Source organism: Mixophyes fleayi, chromosome 1 (assembly GCF_038048845.1).
Source record: "Mixophyes fleayi isolate aMixFle1 chromosome 1, aMixFle1.hap1, whole genome shotgun sequence".
In the NCBI taxonomy this organism is placed as follows: Eukaryota; Metazoa; Chordata; class Amphibia; order Anura; family Limnodynastidae; genus Mixophyes; species Mixophyes fleayi.
In genome coordinates, this window is record NC_134402.1 from 231,846,498 (window position 1) to 231,874,211 (window position 27,714).

At 39.4% G+C, this 27,714-nt stretch overlaps 1 protein-coding gene across 4 annotated transcripts; it reads right to left on the reverse strand.

Annotated features, from left to right (window-relative positions):
• Window positions 1–466: 466 nt before the first annotated feature.
• Window positions 467–22,920, reverse strand: C1H19orf44 (chromosome 1 C19orf44 homolog). Of its 4 annotated transcripts, none has more exons than XM_075207326.1 (10): window positions 22,770–22,920; window positions 20,560–20,704; window positions 17,218–17,528; window positions 16,730–17,018; window positions 15,797–16,148; window positions 5,566–5,636; window positions 4,891–5,377; window positions 4,510–4,599; window positions 2,261–2,427; window positions 467–884 (listed from the first exon to the last, which is right to left on the reverse strand). In XM_075207326.1, exons 2-10 carry the CDS (start codon window positions 20,665–20,667, stop codon window positions 813–815), a joined length of 1,947 nt encoding a protein of 648 aa, XP_075063427.1. In that variant the 5' UTR covers window positions 20,668–20,704; window positions 22,770–22,920; the 3' UTR covers window positions 467–812. The 4 variants fall into 4 exon arrangements, with proteins under 4 accessions (XP_075063427.1, XP_075063437.1, XP_075063416.1 ...); XM_075207336.1 differs by having other exon boundaries at window positions 4,891–5,374; window positions 22,757–22,920; XM_075207315.1 differs by having other exon boundaries at window positions 22,757–22,920.
• Between the last annotated feature and the right edge of the window lie 4,794 nt (window positions 22,921–27,714).

Sequence of the window (27,714 nt, forward strand, 5' to 3'; positions counted from 1 at the left end):
AGGGAGGGGAAAAGTGAGTATAGGCAGGTAACTATGGCCCAAGAGGGTGGGCACGGATGACAGGTAAAGAGTCACTGAGGGGAGCGGAGAGAAGCGAGAGGAGACAGAGGGCAGAGGGACTGAGAGGAGGTGAGCTGAGTAGCTGGAGAGCGCATTTAAAAGTGATGGAAACAGAAGGTAGGAGAGCCCTGCTCAAAGGAGCGAACAATCTAAAGGGAGGGGAAGACAGACAGACACATGGATGAGACGGAGAGACGGGAGGAAGGGGGAGAAGGGGAGAAGGGAAGAAGGAATGAGAAAGAGAGGTAGCCGACCGGTGGGAGTTTAGGCATGAGACTGGAAGGCTTTAAGGAAAAGGTGGGTTTTTAATGTTCGTTTGAAAGAGGACAGATTAGGGGAAGTTCTGATGGAGCGGGGGAGCTTGTTCCAATGGAGGGGAGCGGCGTGGGAGAAGTCTTGGATCAGGTATCATTCATTTGGTTTACTTGTCATCTTCTGTTCTTAGACAATGCAATATATTTTGATATCTCATGTTATTTGTTTTGTTAGGTAGCTTTGTTTGCACGGTTTTATGTTTGTCTTTATATAAATCATATAAAATTCAATAAAAAGACTTGATTTAACAAATAACATATAAAAAACAGTAGTGCAAGAGCTGTTTGTGTATTGTTTTAAATAAGTTTTTTCTACTCTCAATAGAAAAGCTGGAAACTATATAAAACCTTATTCTTTCCATTTATGCACTTAATGCTTTAATATATTCTTCAATAACTCTGTCAGCAATGCTGAATCACTGCTCATAGGCTCCTTGGTTAAGAATGCAATCCACTCACTTCCTTTTTCGGCCCATGATTCCATTTTAGAGCTTTCTGCTGTTTAATGTACTGTGGACAAAGGAAAAAAATATAGACGCCAACGATTAATCTACTACATCTTTTTTTTTTTATATGTACACTAAGTGCTGAATATTTCCAAAAATAAAAATAAAATAAAAAAGGTACTTTACATAGCAATTCAGTTTTCACACCAGTCATTTAAATTAACCCCTCCCTTAAACATGGCAATCCTGTGGCATTTACCAATAGTGCATATTTTTTTACAAAATCACAGTCAAATAAACTGTCTTCTGCAAATGTAATGTTTGTCATATTAAATATGGTATGGGTATCTAAAGAAAATGAGCTATTTTTTCTATAAGAAAGCGATTAGGAAAAGTACACAATTGTTTAAAATGCAACAACAGCCTCTCACTTAAAGCACCAAAAGGTTAGTTTAAATATCAATGTGAAAAATGGTAGTCTTAGTATAGTGATAAAACACTCAAACCAACTCTGTTTAACTACTAAGTCTGGGACTCCACATGTTTTTCTTTATCTGTGATCAATTCATTTTATAATTGCACGATGCTAAAAATATTTCTCATGCCAATTGCACTTCTAAAAACCAGTACTGCTAATTTTAAGCACATATTAACTGTCCCAGACATTTAGTAACTGTGCACAACCGTCTGCAGTTTAATCAGCTGTTTTGGGGATATTACTGCTGCCCTTTGCTTTGGCACAAAACTTAAAGCATATATTAGTTTTACCATTTATATAAGTCACAATGTGATTTTTTATTTTTATTTTAAATGAATTTGCAACTATTGTTTAGTCCTGATGCAGAAGGTTGCTTCTATAAGAAAACTGGAATTCAAAAGACAAACAAGCATAAGTGGAATCATTACACAGTTTACCGATTATAGATTAATGCTTATTTTTTAAATCTCCGCTTTTAAAGCGGCAAAAGGTTTTGAATGGTTTGTTCGCATCAGTGTTCTAGAACGTGCAAAGGAAAAATCCCAGAAGTATTTATGACCAGGTGTTACTAGAATGTCAAATCCCTGAATAATTGTTATATTTGACACATCTTCATTAATCCATTTAAATCATGTACAAAGCTTGTAGGTGCAGTGTAACACAGTGGTGTATCTAAATATATATCTTTATGCAGTTTAACAGGAGATCCCTTGGCTTCCATCCCAGGCATACTTTAGTGGCATAGATCATACAAACTATGTTTCCCTGCCTCCCAGCAATATTCTTCCTAAAATCTCTCGCTCACTATCCTGCGGACATAGAGTGGACTAAACATTCAGCATTTGCTTGTTTTCTTGGTTACTGACTAGTCTCATATCAGATCATTCACTTCTAAATGTAACTTAATAAAAATACAATTGTGAAATTAAAAATTAAAAAAAGACAAAAAACTGCAAATGTACCTCCTTAGTGTCCTCCAGCGTGGTATAGTTATACAATTCACTCTCTAAAGACTTTACAGTGGAGAGGTGGAACTGTCGCGCCATGTCTGCAAATGTCTGAGTGAGGACAAGCTGCTGTTTTAGCATGTCATTCAGCGCCAGAACCATTGGACTATACGTGGTCAGAGCTAGGGTTAACAAAAAACCAAAAACGTAATGAATAAAAAATATACAATATGGACATTTCAAAGTTGTGCGACACAAAATAAATTTCTGTCCATCAGTAGGAAAGACCTAGGCCAGATTATAATCTCAAACTTCAGGCTGGTATTGGCAACTAGAATTTGCAAAACTCTGGTGCACAATTTAGAACCCCCTTCACCTGGCATACATATGTACATACATAGTATACCACTAATAGACTGTCACACAATATTATAGGGCAAATGAATTGGCAAAAAGAATAAGGGGCCGCTGCTCTACTCCCACCAAAGTGGGACAGGGCAGTGTACAAGTTGCAAATTATACATAATATAAATTATATATATATATATATATATATATATATATATATATATATATATATATATATATATATATATATATATATATTAATTACACATACACATGCATGTAAATACTGTCAAGTCCATAAATATTGGGACATCGACACAATTTACATCCAAATCAGGTGAACAGTGTAGGAATTACAACGGTTTCTATATGTGCCTCCCCCTTTTTAAGGGACCAAAAGTAATGGGACAAACTAAACAATCCTACATCAAACTTTCACTTTTTAATACTTTGTTGCAAATCCTTTAAAGTCAATTACAGCCTGAAGTCTGGAAGGCATAGACATCACCAGACGCTGAGTTTCATCCCCGGTGATGCTCTGCCAGGCCTCTACTACAAATGTCTTCAGTTCCTGCTTGTTCTTGGGGCATTTTCCCTTCAGTTTTGTCTTCATCAAGTGAAATGCATGCTCAATCGGATTCAGGTCAGGTGATTGACTTGGCCATTGCATAACATTCCACTTGTTAGCCTTAAAAAACTCTTTGGTTGCTTTTGCAGTATGCTTCAGGTCATTGTTCATCTGCACTGTGAAGCGCCGTCCAATGAGTTCTGAAGCATTTGACTGAATATGAGCAGATAATATTGCCCGAAACACTTCAGAATTCATCCTGCTGCTTTTGTCAGCAGTCACATCATCAATAAATACAAGGGAACCAGTTCCATTGGAAGCCATACATGCCCACGCCATGACACTACCACCTCCATGCTTCACTGATGAGGTGGTATGTTTTGGATCATGAGCAGTTCCTTTCCTTCTCCATACTCTTCTCTTCCCATCACTCTGGTACAAGTTGATCTTTGTCTCATCTGTCCATAGGATGTTGTTCCAGAACTGTAATGGCTTTTTTAGATGTTGTTTGCCAAACTCTAATCTGGTCTTCCTGTTTTTGTGGCTCACAAATGGTTTACATCTTGTGGTGAACCCTTTATATTCATTCACTCTTGTGAAGTCTCCTCTTGATTGTTGACTTTGACACATATACACCTGTCTCCTGGAGTGTTCTGGATTTGGCCAACTGTTGTGAAGGGGTTTTTCTTCACCAGGGAAAAAATTCTTCTGTCATCCACCACAGTTGTTTTCCGTGGTCTTCCGGGTCTTTTGGTGTTGCTGAGCTCTCCGGTGCGTTCTTTCTTTTTAAGAATGTTCCAAACAGTTGATTTGGCCACACCTAATGTTTTTGCTATCTCTCTGATGGGTTTGTTTTGATTTTTCAGCCTAATGATGGTTTGCTTCACTGATAGCGACAGCTCTTTGGATCTCATATTGAGAGTCGACAGCAACAGATTCCAAATGCAAATGTCACACCTAGAATCAACTCCAGACCTTTGCCTGCTTAACTGATGATGAAATAACGAGGGAACAGCCCACACATGTCCATGAAATAGCATTTGAGTCGACTGTCCCATTACTTTTGGTCCCTTAAAAAGTGTGACGCACATATAGAAATCACTGTATTTCCTACACCGTTCACCTGATTTAGATGTAAATACCCTCAAATTAAATCTGAAAGTCTGCAGTTAAAGCACATCTTGTTAGTTTCAATTCAAATCCATTGTGGTGGTGTATAGAGCCCAAAATATGAGAATTGTGTCGATGTCCCAATATTTATGGACTTGACTGTATACACATATACATACACACAGACACACACACATTTTCTTTGCAATTATGTTTGAAACTATAGTGAATAGATTACCTTCTATTACTTCAGGGCTCACCACATGACTGACCATCGACGACGGCTCTATAATGATAGGGGTAGTAGTGTGCCCTATGCCAAAGCTTGCTGAGTGACACAGAGAAACAGTTTTAAAACACAACACAATTTAAACTGAATTAACCACTACATGATTAAAATATATTTTACTTAAATATTTCCCTATCATGGTATATAATGGAAGAAGATAAAAAATGAAGTAAACCAATGTAAGAACAAGTTATATGCTGGTTTATAATCAAGGAGAATTGGTTATATGAGAAATTGCGCATTTAGTATTAGTGGTATTAAGCAAGACTTGTGATTATAATATACAAATGGATCTCAAGGCTGTATGTACATGGTGATAACAATATTTACCTTGTGGCCAGTGATAAGTGAATCCAGCATCACTGGTCTGCACAGCAATGTCCTTTATTGTCACTCTCTGTACTTTCCCCGCCCATGTGCCCTCTCTTGGTTTAGTGGGTTGAGTGTTGGAATGGCTCGAGGGGAAGCTGTATTCTTCTGAGGAGTGAGATTTAGAGGATGAGCCTGAATCAGACTTTAAACTCTGAGACAGAGCAGAGAGCACAGAATCTTCAAAATCCTCAGAGTAAACAGACTGAGCAGTGGTTTCATCAGGTTGTCCCTGAAAATAGGACTCAGATGAACTTGAATGGCCTTGATGTCGATGTTTTGAGATTTCTGAATCCTTGTTTGTCTCAGTATGTATTTCTGAAGCAGAATCCACTTCTGCCGTGGATCTCTGTTTTCTGGATGACCGTTTACCATTGTCGTGCAAGATCCCATTATCTTGGGTAGGGGAGCGCTGCTTGATTTTCATAGCTTTTCTATTAACGGTCTGCTGGGGGGTGGGAATATATTGTTGATCATTAAAATATTAGACGGTATGCCAGTACTTTAACACATCTACTAAATGATACCACACAATGTTTCAATGCTATACTCAACTCACATTGTAAACTATATTAACAAATATCACCTGTTGTATTCATAGAAAAATCACTTTAATAATTGAAAACAAGCTCCCACCTTTTCTTCAAGTTCTTCTGTATTTGCCGGGAGTGCCAACTCATCCAAACTTAAAATATTCAACTTAAAGTCTACAAAAGAAAAATTATACAAATGAGAAACACCAGGGCAGACTGTAGCTTTAAACAGAACACCACAATGTACAGATCTCTTGGGGGAGGGGGCCCTGTATATATCAGGAAAAAAAAAAATCAGACCCACTATTAGGAGTCGATGATGGCTAAAGTACAAATGATTAGCAATAAGTATTTCTGGGAGACAGTGAGGGAGTGCGGTGGGTGGTGGTAAGAAATGAGTATGCAGTTAAGGTTAAAAGAAGTAACCGCCTTGTTTACTCTGCTCTCTCACCCACTATCTACAAGACCATGGCTCCTGTACAAAACTACCCAGGCCATCTAGATCCAGTACCTGCAAGCAGCGCCGCACCACTATGGAAATGATTACTGTATTAATATAATCATTTATGCTTTTCATTTTATGCAAAAGGAACTCAATGCTTTGAAAAACTGAATCATACCCATACATATTTTAAATCCAGAATCTGCAGCAACAAAATGAAAAAACGTGTAGGGGTAGCAGGGCACAACTGGTTAATGCAACGGGACTAGTGGATGTGTGGCGAGGTTAGAAATTTGAACACTGAGCATTTTTCTTGTTTTTCCGCAATTTATCACTCCCTATTACGCATATATTAGGCGCCCAAGTGTCATTGGCTAGTGTGGAATAACAGTCTAGAGGCACATCTGATTACTTCCGTCTGGTATTGTCAATTGATTTTTTGTATGCCAGAAAGAAAAATATTCTGGAAGTTGAATTCATTTTGGCAATCACTTATGGTTCGGGCTCTGAACCAGTAGGTGAATGGGAGGATTATTTCTCCTTGAATGCACAGCACAGACGGTAGGGCCACCCGACCTATGGGATGCATTTACCTTATGGAGAAGCATATTTACAGTGACAGGACTTCAAAAATTATCAAGAGTCAAGTCTGGGGCAGAGCTGCCCAGACTTGAAGTCTTTCTTTGAGAAAAACTTGGAGGGGGCACTCTATACCATACATGACAAATATGAACAGACTAACAGAGGAGAAAGTTTGGTGTACCTGGCAGGAGATGAAAACGCAAGAATGTGTATATATTAGAAATGGTGGACAAATGTAAACACCGATTTTCAACCAATGACAGTTTCAATATTTTAGAAATACTATACCGAATTGTATGATTTGAGAATTTAGTGTACAGCTATGGAGCTGGTTGCCTTTTCAGACCGTGTGGTAGTGCAGACTCTGTTGCCTGATAAGATTTACATTTACACTTAAGGAGATGGCAAGGCTTTGGGCCTGGGCATATTTCATCATCATTATCTATTTATATAGCGCCACTAATTCCGCAGCGCTGTACAGAGAACACACCCACATCAGTCCCTGCCCCATTAGAGCTTACAGTCTAAATTCCCTAACACACAGATACCCCGAGAGAGATTAATGAAATTTAATAGCAGCCAATTAACCTACTAGTATGTTTTTGGAGTATGGGAGGACACCCACGCAAACATGGGGAGAACATACAAACTCCACACAGATAAGGTCATGATGGGGAATTGAACTTATGACCCCAGTACTGAGAGGCAGAACTGCTAACCACTAAACCACCGTGCTGCCCATATTTTTCCATAACATAGACTATTAGGTCTCCTCTGGTCTGGGCTAAAAAAAATAGCTTCAATTAAATCAAGCAGATCACGTAGACCCAGGATATCTGGGGGCCTGGCTTTCCCTAACTTTATGCTATATTATGCTTCACATGTTGCACACCTTCAAGAATGGATGAGGTGAATTCAGGGTAATGCCCCACTTAACCTGGTGGAACATGTGGATGCAGGCCAGACACCACAACAGAAACTACGTGGACAAAGCTAAGAGAAACCTCTCATTATGCAAGCTGTACACATATGGAATACAGCACACTTGCTGCTGCAAAGAGGGGGTATAGACCCAGAAAGTCTGTTGTGGTGTAATGAAAAAAATACTGAATTATCAAAATTGGTGGGGTGAATTCAGGATTAGGTATGGGGTTACCATGATGGGTAGCTGTATATGTAAGATCAACTTCATGAAGAGTTTGGAATCCCCAGGATAGCGTTCCTTGCAACTTCATCACACAATGGGGGCACAGTTCAATGGAGAGTGCAGGTATTCACCAATACTTCCAAGAAAACAACCATTTGGCTCTGTGGTCCCATAAACAATCTCTGGCATTAATGCTTTATTGGAAAGGGAAATAGAGAGGGATCACTTGTTACTTTTGCTAAATTATATACATAAGACTGAGATAACTGCACCTTTGCAGGTCCTTGGTGTAGCCGACTTAAGTTGAAAAGAATCCTGGATAAGCCAAGTAAGCAATATGTGGTTAATTTACGTGCCTGGCTTTGGCCAAGATCTGCATAGCAAAGACATGGGTGCTCCAAAGGGCCCTCGCTTTCTGGGTTGAGTAGTCACGTTTACTGAAACAGTCAGCCATGAACAAGCAGTAAACTGTGCTCACAGGAATACACTTAGACTGTGATCTCCAGGTTGCGAAAGTAGCTGAAAATCTATAGGTAGTCCAAGCCTATCAAATATTAATAATCATATAAAGATTGATCCACCACTATCAAGAATGTGAATTGTAGGATGGTATAATTAGACCAAATGTTTAATGGACAGTGTGTGAAACATTCCTATGTATTGTTTGAAGTAGTGGTGTATAGAGGCAATAATAAGGGTGAATGGCAGTCACGGTAGTATCCGTAAAATCTTTTAGGTGTATGAAAATAAGACTGACATTTTGTTCCGAAATTCAAATCTTAAGTGTTAGGGTGATCATCATAGGTAGTTACTTGATGCATTTATGTGAGTTAAAGCTAACAATGGTTTTAGGAGGTGAAGGTAGCTAATGGATGGATATAGGGAGGAGGGAAGAATGTGCATAAGTCAATTGGAAACAGAAACGTGTATATGGAGTGAACTCCGAACTGACCATCCCAGGTGGTAACTCTTACTTGTTTACAGCACTAGGTATCCTCAGAGCTTGGTACTTTCATAGCCCAACCTGGCTTTGCATCCCATGAACGTTTTGTCTAAGCCAGGAGAAACACCAACATTTTTAAGAAAGTATATCAATTCACGATTAATGCAGAAAATAAGGATCCATCATGACTCTTTCTTGATACTGTAAATTTGACAGTTACCAGATATCTGAGCTAGAGCTGCATAATTACATATCCTGCAAATTTGATACGAGGTGGGTAGCTTGGTATGACTGCTGGGAGATGCACATAAAAATCACATACCCTTGATTATAACCCAATATATTATATTGTTCCTTGTACTGCTCCTTCCTGCAATGGTCCAGCTAGCCTCCTCAGTCTTTCAAAATCAATGTGCTCATTTTGAGCAAATACTACTGACTAGACATTTATGTTTACTTTGTATCGGTTGTACGCTGTTTTGGGTTTATGTTAGCCCACCTTCGTAATATATATGCAAAAATGAATAAAAATAAATGGTGCAAAGAAACAACAAAAATGTGTAGGGGCTCAATACATTTTCAAAGAACTATTCAGGAATACATGTCAATGTCTGGTCTTTTATTTTCTAGAACATTCAAGAAACTATATGAGAAATGAAATATCATTATAATATAAATCTTAAACCCATTACTTCATTATTTCTAAGTTACAAACACAGATAGTTACTTACTTTTTGCTTCTTATATTTTAAATGGAGCACTGAAAAAGTTCCTAGATAGAGCATTTCTAGATTACGTAAAAGATAATCAGTGCTCTGGGCAATACCCTGGAAACACAGAACATTCAGTCAAGTTCTTCCACACCAAACTCATCAAACCATGGCTTGTAGTCCTTGCTTTGTGCACTGGGGCACAGTCATGTTGGAATAGAAAAGGGCCTTCCCCAAACTGTTGCAACAAAGTTGAAAGCATAGTATTGTCCAAAATGACTTGGTATGCTGAAGCATTAAGATTGCCCTTCACTGGACATAAGGGGATAAGCCCATGCCCTGAAAAACAGCCCCCCTAATAATTATCCCTCCTCCACCAAATTTCACAGTTGGCATAATGCAGTCAGCAAGGTAACATACTCCAGACATCCACCAAACCCAACACTGGACTGCTCCACAGTCCAGTGCGCTTTACACCAATCCGTTAGACGCTTGCCATTGGTCTTGGTGATACGAGGCTTGCATGCAACTGCTCGGCCATGGAAACCCATTCCTTTAAGCTTCCTCCAGTTTTTGTGCTTACATTAAGGCCAGTGGAAGTTCTGAACTCTTCAGCTATGGAATCAGCAGAGCATTGCCATCTTTTACGCACCATGCGTCTTAGCAGTCATTGATCCGCTCTGTGATTTTACGTGGTCTTCCACTTTGTAGCCGAGTTGCTGTTGTTCCTAAACGCTTCCACTTCATAATAATATCATGTACAGTTGACCGTGGAATATCCAGCAGGGATGAAATTTCATAAACTGTCTTACTGCAAAGGTGGCATCCTATCACAGTACCACGCTTGAAGTCACAGCTCTTCAAAATGATCCAGTTTATACAAAAAATTTAAATTTGCAAATGGAGACTGCATGGCTAGGTGCTTGATTTTATACACCTCTGGCAACAGGTTTGATTAAAACATCTCAATTTAATAACTAACAGGTGTGGCCAAATACACTATATGAACAAAAGTATCTTCCTCTACTAGCAGATCTCTCTGGTGGGTCTGCTAGTAGTGGATCTGACAGGAATTGATGCCAAACAACTTCAAAAAACATCCAGGGAAGGTTCAAGACAAGACGCTGGGCTGTTTTGAAGTGACCAACAATGAGCCCAGATCTAAATCCCATAGAACACATGTGGAGAGATCTGAAAACAGCAGATACCCTTAAAATCTGGTAGATCTGGAGCAGTTTGCACAAGAAGAAAGGACCAATCTGCCAGTAGAGAAGTGCAGGAAGCTCATCCATGACTGTAGGAAGGAGTTGATTGCAGCTGTTTTGGCCAAAGACTGCTACCAAATATTAAATCTAGGGTGACAATTTTGTCAATGCCATTTCTTTTCATTTTCTGATTGAAAAGGATATATTACATTCATAAACAAAAACAAATGTTCTATAATATTAACAGAGAAAGAATTGTGGAGACTAAATACTATTGTTAATTTCCCCTAACATTTAGAGGAAATTTTTAGTTATTTAAAAAAAAAAAAAATGTAAATATTTTTGGCTATGACTTTGTCAATGTACCCCTATTATGGCAATTTGAATAACAGATTTAGTACTTGCCAATACCTTAGCATGACAGAAGTTGAATTCCAGGTGTTTAGAGACACCAGGGTCCATGAGATCCGGAGATCCTTCCTGAATAGAAACACAGAGGCTCTCGTAAACCCCAGAGTACTAAGTTTCCAGCACCTTAATGGAAAGGAAGTGAGCAGGCGAGCTAACTGTGACTTGACACCTCCATGATGTTGCCTCCTGAATGTTGATGGGCATTCCATTTATCTCACAGAGTGGATAGTTTCCAATTGTTAGAACAGTTAAGTTAATTACTACCCGTAATGTTATGCTACTGTTTGGTATTCTTTTTGACTTGCAGGTTTTGCAAAAGCTCTTGTCACGAGCCACAGCGGTGCCCCTAGACGCTGCGACTCTTCTCTGACCTGACCGTCACCATGATGACTGGGATGTCATTTCCTCTTTCGTCCCGACCATTGCCAGGACAACGGTCGGGACACTCTTTGCAAGTAGCGCCACATCCCGGCATGATCTAACGGCCGGGCGCGTGCGTGGACATTAAATTATATAATCTGTGGCCTAGGAGTATGTGTAGAGACACTTTCAATTACAGCTGGAGCTCTGTCATTTATAAAGCTGGCTATATATTATTGTAAGCATGTTCCTGGGTAATGTTATGCCCAATACCGGCCCAAATATGGTAATTAACAGCCTCCTGAGGCTGATTTTCAGCCCTTTGCCTTATCTTTCCTGATTGCTCCATCACTGTATTTAAGGCAGGGAGGGCTTTGCCTCCCTGCCGGTTATGGCATTCAGTTCCTGGCTGCTGGCCTGCTCCTTTCTACTGTGCTTATTCCTGGATTGTTTTCAGAGTATGACTTTGGCTTGTGTTCCTGGACGTCTGATTATTTGCTCATGACCTTTACCTTTGCTTGTGACTCGGATACCCTTGTTTGCTGCCGGCCCCTACCTTTGCTTGAACCTGACTTTGCTGATTGCTTCTGTCCTTCGACCCTGGCTTGTTCCTTACCACGTTGCCTGCCTTCATCACTTCCTATTCCCGCGCTGCGGTATTATTCATAAGCTTGTACTGCATTGAGTTTAAGACCTGGGGGCATCGGAGTACCTGTGAGCATATCTAGCTCTACAGGAAAGGCGGCTGCTATAGGTGAGGACCTCTGCCGACAGTTCTGTAAGCTTATAATAGCTGCTACACGTAACAGCTCTGCAAAACAATTTTTTTGCTTTCCTCTCTCTCCATACCTCTTTCCCCAAACTCCCTTCCCCTTTGCTCCTTATCCTTTCCCCTACCACCTCAATACACCTGCTCCACCACATGTTTCTACCCCCTCGTCCCATATTTTTACCTCTTCCACCAACTCTATATTCCACTTCACTAAGTGGCACTCTGTGCTCCTGCCCCACGGCTCTAGTCCCTGATCATCTCAAATTCAATTCTTTATCCACCCAAGAGGCCCGTTAACTTGATCTGAAAATATATTTCTCTTGTTATTTGTTGTAATGAACCCTTGTCGGGTTCTATGCTTTAAAGGTTTTTTACCCAAATGGGCTCCTCTACCTGGCCACTAATACGGCCCCCCCTCCCATCTAGGAGGCATTAAGTACCACTTTTTGGTTCCCACCAAACACACTCTCACATTGACATTATATTTGTCTCACAGGCTTTAACCAAAATGATCATTGAGGTGGGTAGAACTCCTCTCATGGTCAGACCATGCAGGAGTATATCTATACCTCTAATCAAATCTCCTCCCAGTAATCGAAGCCGACAACTAGAGGACTCCCATTTACTGAAAGAGATCAAGCTTGTCATAATTTATTTTTTTTTAAACTTTTGTGGGAGGCTCATAAGGCTACTATAAGAGGTTGATTCAGAAATATTTTCAGCGCAGCAAAAAAAAAAATTAGCAACCCAAGAAATAAGCTCCTTAGGAGGGACAAATTGCCACACTCTTATCACATCACAAAATCTGCCTCTAAATCCCTCCTCTCTGATTGACACCCTTGGGCCCAATTAAATGGTCTGCTTTCACATAAAGCAGGCTAACACACTCAATAAAATAAAGCAGACAAAGCTGATAAGCTTGCCATAACCAGTTAAGGCAAAAGAGGACCCTCAATCTGGTTAAGAAAATAATAAAAAAAAAAATATTGGACACACCATATATCAGTGGAAATTATTAATGAGTTCAAGAACTACTATAAATCTTTATTATTTACTGACCAAAACCTTCTTGCCCCTCCAACATCACAGGAGAACATAATGACCCTTATTTTAACTATTTACATGTTTTTTTAATTGTGGCATAAAAAGAACAAACAAGTAGGCATGGCAATAACATGGCTGGCATTTAATGACCCCGTATTTAACCCCTGGTCTCCTCGTTTTGATTTCTCACAAGCAGAACAGTTAAACATTGATAATATACTATCCAGGTCCAGATGTATTAACCCCACAATATTATTAAAAAACAAAAAAATTTTATAAAAAAAAATAAAATATATATTCTCATTCGTTTTAGTACATTATGAAAAACTTCTTTAAGTAAAATTATGGAGGAGGCAGCCTTTGATTCTGCCACCTCCTTGTCCAATATTGTTGTAATGCTTAAACCAGGTCTGGACCCCACTTTGCACAAATCCAAGACCAAATTCTTTATAAATCAAATGTTTTAATCTTAAAATTTATGCTAAAAAATAGAAAAAATAGTTTAAACCTTATCCTTCCTTCTTTGGTTCATACTGGGCAGACAAGGCCCCGGTAACACCAGACGAGTTATTGACTTGATTAACTTTATCCATGTCCACAAAAGATCCTCAATGGTCTTAGCACTAGACAGTGAGAAGGCCTTTCATGTTTAGAGTGCGCATATCTATTGGGTTTGCTGGGAAATTTCTGGCTGGAATTTCAGTTCTATATCGTTCCCCTAAAGCAATGATATTAGCCAATAGGGTAACTTTGTATTCATTCGACACCTCAGACAGCACCCGACAGGGCTGCCCTCCACATCTATTAATTTTTGCACTAATAATAGACCCTTTAGCTGCAAAGATTTGGGCAAATCATTGTTAGAAATTCTGTGTTCAGACCTCTCTACTGTAATACCATTTATGCAGATGATGATGTGACGACAACAGACCCGACTACCTTACTTCCTGCACCTCTTAAAGATTTTGAAAAAATTTGGCTCCCACTCATAGTATAGAATGGACACAAAAAAAAATTAAGTCTTGGATTTCTACACCACGATGAGACACAGGCATTATTAGAACAAAATGTATCACCTCCCAATTTATTTGGGTGAAAAAGCAGTCTAGGGTCCGGCTGTGAATTTTAAACATTACATTGCAAAATTAATTTCTCAATGCGTTTTGTGGAATGGCTCAAACTCTACTAGAATCCGGACACAGATTGAGACAGATAGTCTCAGGTTGGCATCCGTATCCTCCCTGCTGTGGCTTCCAACACTCCACCACTCAAAAGCAGTAACACATCATCCAGTCATCTCCCATTCTAATTTCGCTACTTAATAAGCCTAATATCGCCCCTGGTTGTGATTTACCTGCTTTTCAACAGTGGCTAATGAGTGACATAATTTACATGAATGACCTCTCCAGTGGCCCCATTTTTCTCACCTTAGCAGAGATACAAGACATATTTAATAACCCCCATGAAAACTTTTTTTTCAATAATTGCATCTAAAACGCTTCAATTGACTGTAAGACCTCGAACTACGTACTTTTGAGTCACCATGCTTGAGAAAGGCTTCAACAAAAGGCCTGGTTTCTACTCTATATGCCGAGATTAAACATACTGGGCTCAACCTAAAAAAAATCTTAATGAGATGGCATGGGAGGCAGATCTGGGAGAGATTCTAGAGGTGTACGGGCAGGAAATTCACGAGAACGCAGCTTCCAGTTAAAGAAAACTCTTATGAGCTCCTATATAGCTGATATTATGTGCCCTCAGGATTACACAGAATCAGCCCAGATGCTTCAAGAGCCTGCTGGGGAAGGCTCATTCCTTCACATTTGATGGCCATGTCCCATACTTCTTCTTGGATGAAATTAAGAAGTGAAAAATTTTTTACAATTAGAAATCTCTTTCTCTCCTAGATTCTTCCTCCTGCCTCTTGCAGTTACATCGGCCATTCACTTTCAAAAAAGGCTGATCTGTCATAAAATGTCTGCTGCAACTTGTCAGTTAGCAGCAGACTGGAATTAATCTAATTCCCCCTCGTTACAACCAGTTCTTGACAGGATCTAGTACACGTATCAAGTGGAGAGAATGACTAGCATTCTTCATAACTCATCAAAATCCCTCACTAAATTTGGAGCCCTGGACAGTACACTTTAAATGTAATCCCTTATTTTCCCAATAAGGATACAGCCGAACAACAATCCGCCTGGATGCTTTCCCTTTCCTTCCTCGTTATCACGGGCTGCCACCCTGCTTTTCCTACCCTCATTCTAGTCTTATATACTATTTGACACTTTTTACTAGCGTTTGGGGCGCACTGTAGGAGATCCCAATACGTTTACCTGTGATAAACACATTGGGTAAAACTAGAAGCATTCCAAAAACCAAAAGACACTAGAAACCCATTTACATGGGTTTTACTAGCATTTAAAAAAAAACAAAAACAAGTAATAATACACAATATATGAGAATGGGACATTCTAATTTAGATATTAATTCACAAAGCTGAAGTTAAAAACCAGGGTAAGACTTAACCTAAACATCTGCACAGATAGTTAGTTGTGTCCCCCAATAGGACATAAGAGACATACAAACATGCACAGCTACAATGCATGTTCTCCAAAGAAAAGCATTCAAGCTTAAATTTGACTACATGCAATGCTTATATCCAGCATTATCTGTACTCCATAATATATTTTAAAAAGATTAAAAAATGTGGAACATTACCATTGGAGCTTGCACTGCTCATATCTTCTGCTCTGGAGAACAACTCATCAAGGGATTTCAGGTCACTCCTCTGGGACAGAGATGTTCGACTGCGTCTCCCCAGCCTTGACCTGGGAGAGGGGCTGGTCAACGAGCTTCTTACAGATGGCGAAGGAGATCGAGATCCAAATCGAGTTAAGGAGTGTGTTCTCCTGGGGAATCTAGGAGTGCCATGACTAGGAGGGGAGGGGGTTCTAGAAGGTAAGCGGGAAGGTGGGCGGCGGGGAGAAATGAATCCTAGGGCTGAGGGGCTATGACGTAGTTTTCTGCGGGGAGTTGATTTGCTGGGGGGTGATGGTGTTCTAGGTGGTTCCTGGTGTAAAGATAATAAATATTTTTTGTTTGTGGATCCCATTGCTTAAGTAATCTGCATGAAAATTATTTAAATAACACTACTGTAGAAAAGTTCACTAAAATTGGTTACTCTTACTTTAAAAACATAGATAACAGCAATATAAGGACACACTATACTTAACCATGTATGCAAAATTTATATTCTTCACAGACTAAAAAGTATCCTAAAATTATAAACTATGCTAATAGAATGCTTTAATATCTCTTTTAAAACACAAATTAAAACAGTGACTATGAATCATGGTTCAGTACTTCTTACAACTACATGCAGTAGAATAATGATTTCGCACATGTACCCCTATTAGTGGGCATCTTATTTTACACATAATTGATAAAAACAAAAATGTATATAAATATATCTATCACAACTGATAAAAGGACAATATACTTTGCAAGAGCTAAGAGATCTATTTGAGGAATAAGATATGGATTTTGATAATGGATATAGAGAAAGCAATTTATTTTGGTTGCTGGTATCCTAAACTGTTGCTTTATACTAACTACAGTGCAAAGACCCCAGAATGTGAAACTCCATCTCACCGGCTTCTTCCACCACCTATCACCTTTTTCTGACAACTCCACTGAGCTGCCAACAAGACGAAGCATTTCTTCTTCTTCACTCTCCATAGCTCCTCTCCTACTTTCTGGTTTGCTCCAGACAGCATGCCCACTGCCCTGCTCCCTGGGCTCTGGCTCCTTTATGTAAACTTTCTTCTTTAAGAATCTGTTTTCTCGCACACTAAATTCACTACTTGATCTGTTGGAGAAAGGTCTTTCTTCAGAAGTCCTCAGGTCAGAGTCATTCTCAGAGATGTCCATTTCCAATTTTCTGCAAAAAGTAAGGACAGGACATCATATAAATCAAATGGGTAACAAACATACAATAATGGCATTAGGATTGTTTATTTTATTTCTACATTTTTACATGACACCTAGAAAAAAATATTGCACAAATCAGTAATTTTAAAGTAACTGCTTCAACAAAAAAACAAAACAAAAAACTATAAAAGACAAGAACCAAGGGATACCTTAACCGGAGTCTGTTCTCAATCTCTGCCAGTCTCTTCAGAGCAGCACTAGTTGGCATCTTTGATTGGACAGACTGCAGATGGCCAGGCTTTGTCACCTCCTTTGCAATGGCGACATTGCCCTTTGGTTTTTCATCAGATGGAGTTTTCTTCTTTAGAAACCGACTCTTTCCTGTTGCCTGCTGAGGACTAGAAGTGATTTTGTACTTTTCACTTTCTTGTTCGTCAACGGACAAGTCGCTCAGGTCAGCAAACGATGGCTGAGAGTGTTTTAAAGCACTTGTCTTTCTGTTAAGGGTACGCACGTATTCCTGTAGAGACAGTATGAACGAGAGTTATCTAAACTTGGCATAAACCTACATATCTTTCTTTTGGATCATATGAAGGAACAATATAAATTATATCATTGAAATTACTTACTAGAAGTCTGTCTGACTTATGAATTTGTTTCCTATATGAAAATTACAAGATTCTTATTTTTTTTTCAGATGAAAACATACAGTAATGCAACTCATACATATACAAAACCCTGACCACAGTTTAGTACAGCAAATCAGGCTTTTGATGCTTTGTTTTCTTTTAAGGAGTGCCAAATACAAAATGTAAATACTTGTCAAATATGGTTCAGCCATATTGCCTGAAAAATAAAAAATAAATGGGGGGGAGGGAGAATGGTAAAGCGTGCTCTGATCAGCTAATGGGGGGCACCCCCATTACCGACAACAGATATATTTTTTGAATTGTAAAACTACTCTGCCGTTTATAAACAACTAGAAAATTATAATCCACTACTTTATCATTTCATATTGTATGGCAAGCTTCTTTGCATGGCATGTATTAAAAAGTATTACTGGACTTCAGAAGCATTCCCTGAGTTATTACCTATAGACAGGTGTGATTTTTGAATCATATTACACATAAAAAGGATGTGATTAATTTTAATATATAAATGTTATAACTATTTTGCAAGAGAAGCTATGAATCATTAACTTGCCTACCCTTCACTCATTTTCTCTTCCTTCATATTTAAATCCATTCTGTTTGAGAACTCCCTTTCTTGTTCAGCAAAGCCACAACTAGTCACACTCTTTATTGAACGTGCAGTGTAGAACTCTTAAATAAACAATTATTTAAAAGATGTTATATGGGCCACAGTTATTACCATAGCTACACAATGGCTGGAATGTGTAGTAACAATAAAGCATTAACAAAAAAAAGAAAGAAGAGGCCAACCTTAGTAAACATGGAGAGGGAGAGGACTGACTATGTAGATATATTTACAATCACCAAAATGTCATGGAGTGTCAGTTTTGGAATATAACACCAGAAGCTGCCTTGTCTGAATTCAGGTATACTGTGCGTGTGGATGAGCAGAAGAGTTTATAGCAGTGTGCATCCCCCCACCCCCATTTAATAACCAAATTCCAAAATATTATGTTGTCTGCAATAAATCAATATATGTATAGGGAAACAAAAGAGGTCTGAATATATCAGGAGCTGCCATTGCCATATCATAAGATACCCAAATATTTACTGTGAGCTGGAAAAATATGTTGCCCTGTAGAGTTAAAAAAAAAACACACATAGAAATTACCATTTACATGAACGTGGGTATAAGCAACAACGTATTGTACCAACTTAATGTTTTAGGGAATGAACCTGTTTGAAGGGTACCCTCATGCTATCACTATCATATAAACCTAACCCTCTTTCCCTTATTTTGAAAGGGAAACAGTGAACGAGATTTTTTTTTTTTTTTTTTAAACTCTTTATTTAAAGTCAACAGGAATTTTAAATTGTTCATCAAATCAATGAAGGAACATTTTGAAAATGTTGTTTGTTTTGGAATGGAGTAGCAAAACAGAGGAAAAAAAAATAAAACGTTTCCGACAAATCACTGAATACCAGCCAAACCAAATAAAATGTTCCCCAACTGTCCTAATGTTTCCTAGAGATGTTCCGCCAAAATAAGAACTATTACGCACATATGGTAGACCCAACCTCTTATATTAACATTCTAATCAGAAACACTGCTTTGTGAACCATCTAAAACTTCTGTAGTACCTCCCAATGATCTCCCGGATCATTGGAAGGTGCCACAGCCTCTCCTCCCAAGTACAATAGCCATGTCCTCCTAACGCAGCTAAGGCTTAAATTCCTGAATACCAGAAAACTAGATCCCTTTGATGGAAAAGTACCTCAAAGTGGATATTACTAAGCAGATGAAAGACAATTCGCTCATCAAGAACGCACATGGCTTTGTACTGGTAATTTACACTTAAAACCATGCAATGTTTACTACACAATGACTTTCCCATTTGCTCCTTTGGGGCATATTTAACAAGCACCGCAGAAAATGAAAACTAGTTTTCAATCCTTATCGTATTGATAAGGATTGAACTATTGCTCATATTTATTAAAAAATCTCCACACAGGAACAGCAGTTCTGATAAACTGCTGTTCCTGTGAAGTTAAAAACTTACCTTTTCACTGCCTCTTTCCCGAAGCTGCTGTGCGATCCACAGAAGCCTCCTGCGCATGCTCCGTCTGAAAACTTCCCTGCACTTCAGTGATGCAGAGCGGAGTACGACAGGGAGGGATCATGTGATCTCTCCACACATGCGCTGTAAAGCTCTGCTCTTCAGAGCAGAGCTGAACAGTGCTGATAAATAGCAGAAACGGTAATGTACGTCAGTCTGAGCTGACGCACATTACGGTATGTGTAAGAGGATCTTCATTCATTGTTAAATTGCGGTACATAGCAGTCCCCATAGACATCTATGGGGACTGCTATGTATTACGAAAAAAGTGCAAAGCAGCAGATATCTAGGATATCTGCTGCGATGCACTGTTGATAGATTAGACAAATACTTTAATTGCCGTCTATTCCTCGAAAACAGCCGTTTTTGGGGAATTGACATGAAAATGAGGTTCAATAAATAGGCACCTATGTGTCAAATAATAGGAGACTAAATAGGTGTAAAACTTTCCTTAGGTTTAAATACACCTGCTTATGTTTGAGATCTGAAATGTCATTAGCTGCTTATAACAAATGTTACTCGACTCTGGAACCTAGAGTCTCTTTTTTCACTAATTTTTTGTTATATTGTTTAACATGAAAGTTAAAAAAAAAAAGCTAAAGAAAAACATATTACTACTTGAAGCTGCTTTAAATCAGGCTGAAATGCATAGAGAAGATGTATGAATAGGTTTCAGGATTAAAAGTAAGCCATGATGCAAAAACAAACAAATAAAAGACCCCAACAACAACAAAACAAGAAAAGGGACTTTGCACAAAAGCCTGTGAATGTGTATGTGTGCTAAACAATGGCAAAAACGAACCTGTAATTCATCTTCAGGGTCTTTGGGTGTTATAGGAACTCTCTGGCCAGCAAGATGAGCCTGTGCTCGAGCCAGGGCTGAACTTCTCATCCCATTTCTGGCCAGCATGTTTTATCCTGCTGAAGAACCAAAGAATGACGACCTCCTAAAACCAGCACAAAACAATAATAAATAAAAAGGACAGGGACATTTTCAATATGTATAGATTGTGTTTGCTCATTAAAAAGGCTAGTAGATATGCCACATGGGAGACCAATATCACTGCTATAAAATACCTGTAGTAGTGGTGATTGATTGGTGACGACCCAGCAATGTTTTTATAGCAACTACATGATAAAAAAAATTTAAAGTACACCCCCTGATAGACTAAACACCTTAGCTAATGAGACCACATTTCTACACCATTATATCTTGATCAGCGACATCTTCAGAAGACGTCACATATTATAAATAGGGAGAGACAAAATTACCATATGATCTACTGCTGAGGTTTTGTTGATGTGCCGAAATAAAAAGGGAAAAAAAATCATCTTGTCTAGTTGACTGGCAATATCACATAGCCTGTACAACACCACAACCAATACTGGAATAATAACAAGGACTACAGTACTGGGCTAGATGCAGGCAGTACCACAATTCCTTCACCAAGACAAAATCATAATTTACAGTAAGGTGTACATCTGTTGGTGTTGATTTGTAGAATGTTTCAGTCTCATAATAAAATATAAAGGCATGTATTTTCTAAGAACACAGCAATTTACATACTTTTTTATTTTTACCAATCTTAGTTAATCGTATGATGCAACAGTAAAGTAAAAGCTATTGCCTGAATTCCTCAGATTTTAGTGTACTGCCAGAAGAACTTTTGTGGCAGCTGTTGACAAACAATCTAAGACTCGAAAACAAAATATACAGCACTGCATTTATGTTACTTTATAAATAAAGAATAGTAGTAGTAATAATAATAATAATAATAATAATAATAATAATAATAAAAAAGACTTGGCACTCTAATGACAGTGATAAGACATTGGCATTTGCTGCAAAAGAGGTATTTAGTCAGTACAGTAAGTGGGTGACAGTGCAGTCTTCATAGTGAGCAATACATAATTATTTCAAGGACTACTACTTTATGTGGCCCTGTAAACACAATGAATGCACAAATGAAACTATCCAGGATACTGGTAAGATAAGAACTGCCATTAAGCTCCAAATAGTGGACATTATTATTCTTATGTAACCCCTGCCAGGCTGAGTGATTTTGGTGATCTCTGGAACACAATTGTCTGTTATATTGTGAAGAGTCATCTATATTTGAAAATATCACTATATACAGTGTGCCGGGTTGGAATACCTGCCCTTTTTCCAGAGTGCTATTGTGACTGTTCAAATTCTGAGAGCGATTCATGATTCACTATGGTGTTATATATTCACATTCTCTGTGATTGAATTTGCTACATTACAAAGTGCATGTAGTTGTATTTATTTTGCTACCTTTTGGAGTCCAAATACCACTAATTGGAGATTGACTGTTTTCATCCTTTGAGAGGTTCCTGAGAACCTAGAGCCCAGCTAATTACACTCCTTTCTGTATTGGAGTGTTTTTTAAATTATAGCATTTTAATTGTCTCACATGTGTTTATTAGAATGTTAGATTTTATGCATATAGAAATTTATTGATTTACATATAAATAAAACCAGTGTTAAAAGTTTAACCTTAGTATACGGCTTTTTGTGATCACATATTCATGGCTGCATATATCTTTCTTATACACTAAATGCACAAGCCTGAATACATATGCAAGCTGTACAGCCATGGCCTAGGTCGTAGACCATGTCATTTGCATGTTTGAGGCACTTCCTAGAAATTCCCCCTCAAGTGTGCACCTGAATAGATATGTAATCTCCCCATCCACTCCCTCTGGATATGCCACTGTTGTGTGCTGCCAAAAACAGCATTGGATGACATTAGTTTGTATGCATTTTGTTTAATATATATATATATAAAGGAATGAAATCAATCATCAATAGACTACACACAACATAATTCTTAGGACTCCATATGATTCACCCCCAAAAAAACAATATAACGACTCCCATTTCGTATGGTCTTTTCTTCTATTGACTATATCAATTCTAAAGAATGCTAAATCGTATAACTGTGATCGTAGTGCAAGGAAATATAAGCATGACAGACCTCCTTTTCTTACCACCACCTGTATCCCGAAAGACCGTCAGCAGCATGTATCTGCTGTACTAAACATATATTCCGGGAACATACCGAGAATACGAAGCTACAGCCCCTGCACGACACTATCATAGCAACATGCACAGCCACAGAAAGCCTGCACGCTTATTGGACAGAAGCGCCTCTTGCGTCGCTCAGTTTGCGTTCCAAGCCTCGTTTTGATTTAACGTCTGGATGTTGTAGGTTATAGTAGTGCTCCATCCAGCGTTTAAACACAGTATAATGAGTTCTACAACTGCAGTCTACATAGTGGCCAAGCCAATAGATCATTATTATGAGGACTGCTAATGTGTGTGATCCTATAAACTTCCTTGTGTGTATGTGCCTTTAGGGCACATGTGCAGGCCGCCTGTACCCGAGCTGCGTTCATTTCTGCTAACTTTTAATAGAGCATAATACACCTCATCCAGGTCTTAGGTTGAGACCATTGATTCCTATAATGATCACTACGGCAGTTCTCTTAGACGTGCGAGGCCTCCGAGGAGCATGGATTAAGATACATAATGGGGCATATTCAATTGTCAGTGAAAACGCCGAAAATCTCGTGCTTAGTGCGAGGAAAAAACATTATTATGGTAATTTTCTCGCTGGATTTTAGCTCGCAGCTCCTTGAGCCGCGAGCTGAAATCCAGCTAACTACTACCGTAATAACGATAGTAGTTTTAACGCCGCAGAAACCCACGACAATTGAATATGCCCCTTATGGTAAGAAATCTCTCTGCTCATTTTTCTGCACACCTCTATGGGATGCGAGGGAAAATGAGCGCAGATTTCTGTAAAATCTCTGACATAATGGGGGAAATTCAATTGGCCGCATTATTGCCGAAAGTAACCCGGCCTGCGCAGTATTACCGTTAGTATGGTAATTTTTAACATCGATTTCTGCTAGCCACGGTGAGCAGAAATCAGCATTAAACATTACCTTATTAACCGTAATCGTGCACCGGTTGCGTTACTTTTGAGAGTAACAGGGCAAATTGAATTTCCCCTCGTGTCTCCGCGGACTGTACTGGAGACACATTGCATCACCTGGTGCCAAATTGAATCTGCCCCATAATCTTTTAGACTGTACTGTAGATTTCTAATTAGTATCCTCAAAGAGAAAATGGCAATTGATGTACATTGTCTTGTCTGTGTGTTCTTCTCCAGACCTATTCTAGTACCTTTCCCCATTACAAACAGCAGTTTTAGATGTCTGTATGACTATGTTAGGATGTTTCTATGTAGCAAAATGCTATTGAAACCATTATATATTTTTACAATGGTATTTAACACTTTGTTTTTGATGGCTATCTTGATAACTAATACATGGTTCTTAGTGGCATATTTAACAAGCGCCACAGAAAATGAAAAATAGTTTTCAATCCCTATAGTATTGATAAGGATTGAACTATTTCTCATATTTATTAAAAAATCTTATCATTTCAAGGATTTTCATTCATTGTTAAATTGCGGTACATAGCAGTCCCCGTAGACATCTATGGGGACTGCTATGTATTTAAAAAAAAAAGTGCAAAGCAGCAGATATCTATGATATCTGTTGGAGAATTTAGAATCGAGAATATGGGTAATTTCAAAGTCCTCTTCTTGCTGAAGTTGAATGGGTGGATATATCGAGGAAGGAGCAGAGAACAGATTAATGATGAGAGGCTTGAGCAGAGAAACATGGAAGGAGTTGTAAATGCAAAGATTCTTAGGAAGCTGCAATTTGAAACAGACTGGGTTTAGGATTCGCAGGATCTTGTAGGGACCAATAAATCGTGGTGCGAATTTCATACATGGAACTTTCAGATGAATATTCCTGGTGGATAACCACACTCGATCCCCGACCTTGAATGCTGGTACGACCCGCCTCTTCTTGTTGGCAAAAAATTTATATCTTGAGGATGCTTTCTTGAGGGAGGACCGGACCTGGGTCCACATGGATGAGAATTTTTGACGTAAGGAATTGACTGCAGGCACCTGGGTGGGAGGGAGGGAGGGAAATTCTGGGAGAGGAGGATGGAGAGCATACACAACAGAGAATGGAGTAGTGGATGAGGATTCGTGGTATGTATTGTTGTGGGTAAACTCAGCCCAAGGGAGTAGATCTGCCCAGTCATCCTAGTTGGCAGAAGAAAAAATCCTTAAGATCCTGGTTGACCCTCTCGGTCTGGCCATTAGACTGAGGATGGTATGCAGAGGACAAGCACAAGTGAATGCCCAGGATCTTGCATAAGGAACGCCAGAACCTGGAGACGAACTGTACTCCTCTGTCCGAGACGATCTCTGAAGGACATCCGTGAAGTTGGAAAACTTCTTTAATGAAATGATCTGCCAACGTGGGGGAGGAAGGCAGGCCCACCAAGGGAACAAAATGGGCCATTTTGGAGACCCTGTCCACGATTACCCAAATGGTGTTAAATCTTTAGCTGGGTGGAAGATCCGTAATAAAGTCCATGCTAATGTGAGTCCATGGCTTGAGAGGAATAGGCAGAGGTTGAAGAAGGCCAGCTGGAGCTTGATGGGAGGATTTGAATTGGGTGAAAATATCACAGGCAGAGACATAATCCTTGACATCGTTTCAGATGGTAGGCCACCAATAACTCTGAGAAATGATCTCTAGGGTTTTCCGGATTCCAGGAGAGGATATTTTCCTGAAGCAGAGGGGGCACAAAGGTTTTGCCCGGAGGTGGAGTAGTGGAGGTAGAGGGGGATAAAAGGACACATTTGGGATCAAGAACTGGATGCTCCTGTGGGTCTTCAGAGTCCGAGATGGGACCGAAGGTCAGAGATAGCGCAACTGCTTTCCTGTTCTTAGAGGCAGGTTTTAAAGTGATAATGAGGTCAAAGCGAGAGAAAAATAGTGACCATCTGGCTTGCCGGGGGTTCATACATTTAGCAGAATGCAGGTAGAGAACATTTTTATGATCAGTGAATATAGTTATTGGATGGCAGGCACCCTCCAGCAGGTATCTCCATTCCTCCAAAGCCACTTTTATAGCCAGCAACTCCTTGTCACCAATTGTATAATTCTTCCCTGCAGGCAGTAGGCTCCGAGAATAGAAGGCACAGGGATGGAGTTTATTCCGTACAGATTTTGAGACAGAATGGCTCCTATACCGATGTTGGAGGCGTCAACCTCAAGAAACAAAAGAAGAGCAATATCGGGTTGTTGCAGAATAGGAGCAGTAGAAAATGCTTCTTTGAGAAACTGGAAAGCCTGAAGGGCGTCAGGAGGCCATTGCTTGGTGTTGGAACCTTTGCGAGTAAGGGCGACTATGGGCGCAACAATGGAGGAGAACCCTTGGATGAAATGCCGATAGTAATTGGCGAAGCCCAAAAAGTGCTGGATAGCTTTGAGGCACATGGGCAATGACCAATGCAGGACTGCACTTACTTTCTCCGGATTTCGAGGCCCATACCGGACACTAGGTAACCCAAGAAGGAAATTTTGAGGACGTTCAAAGGAGCACTTCATCAATTTACAGAATAGCTGATTCCTATGGAGTCTTGAGAGAACTTCTGCAACGTGTTGTTGGTGTGAAGAGAGGTTTTGGAAGAAAATCAGGATATCATCCAGATAAACGACCACACAAACGTAGACAACCAAAATGCAGTAGTACTACAGATCCTCCCAAAAACTGGTATTGCAATGTGGATGTTTAAAAGTATTTTATTAAAACAAATAACATATGTAAACATGAATAACACTCAATATGCATGCATAAATATATAGATATAAATTTCCATCTCTGGAGGAGGAATAATGATAATAGGTGCACCTATATTGAATCTTGAGTCTGATCAAATAAACTCCTCCGATAATGGTGAACTTTATTAAATCAATAGCATACTTGAACAAACCTCTTACTGCTATTACTAATTCAGCCGTAAAGTATATCACCTCTTAATGGACAATTGAGATATATAGGACAGTCCGTTAGAAGCTCAATAATTTTTCATTCCAGAGTCTCGGGCTAGATAATAGCGTCTCGTATAATAAATGGGAGTCCACAATATAGTTGGTAAACTTCCTCCTGGTTTTAATGTGGGTATCAAATACAGAGGAACGGACATCCACAGTATATAATGTTAGCTTACCCGGTGCGGGACTCTACGACGTATCACCTGGTCAGTATTTTCCTGTCCATAGCATGCATGCTGGGGATAAGTGTAATCGCTAGAGTCCTCCTCCTACAATGTGTACCGGGATCTTAGTTCCTACATCAGTAGGTATGCCGCGGTCGTCTTCAAGTCCTATTAGTAGCCAACGTGGTCACTTTTACGGTCTGCTGAAAGGAGCTCCTGCAGTATTGCTGGTGTATCCTGGTCTCTGGTAAGAGACCTATTACGAAGGCTCATGCAGGTAGTTTTTGCTCTGATGGTTTAGTGTGCTCCAAGTGTAAATACAGCATACGAGTATTGATAACCATGTAGCGAAGACAGCTTATCTTACGCGTTTCGTTGTAACCTACAACTTCCTCAGAGATCACAAACGTAGAGCAGGTCCCGGAAGATCTCGTTCACAAAACCTTGGAAGACAGCTCGGGCATTACACAAACCAAAAGGCATGACAAAGTTTTCGTAGTGTCCGTCCCAGGTGTTAAAGGCTGTCTTCCACTCATCTCCGGCCTTAATCCGAATAAGGTTGTAGGCACAGCGGAGGTTCAGTTTGGTGAAAATCCTGGCACCCCTGAAGCGATCGAAGAGCTCCCTAATTAAGGGAATCGTGTAGTAGTTCTTAATAGTTACGGCATTAAGGCCTCTGTAATTAATACAGGGTCTTTCTTCTTAACGAAGAATAAGCCCGCTCCGGCGGGAGAAGTAGAAGGTCAGATAAACCCATGCTGGAGATTCTTTTTAATGTAGTGAGACATAGCCTGAGTCTCGTGCAGAGAAAGGGGGTACACCCGACCTCTAGGAGG

Bases quoted from the DNA above. Each gene is read 5' to 3' on its own strand.
- C1H19orf44 (XM_075207326.1), bottom strand. From the start codon at position 20,667: ATGCTGGCCAGAAATGGGATGAGAAGTTCAGCCCTGGCTCGAGCACAG. The intron at 16,149-16,729 runs GTGAGATGGAGT...TCTTTACACCAG, and splicing joins ATAGGTGGTGGAAGAAGCCG to GAACCACCTAGAACACCATC. The intron at 2,428-4,509 runs GTAATCTATTCA...TGTTAACCCTAG, and splicing joins GAGCCCTGAAGTAATAGAAG to CTCTGACCACGTATAGTCCA.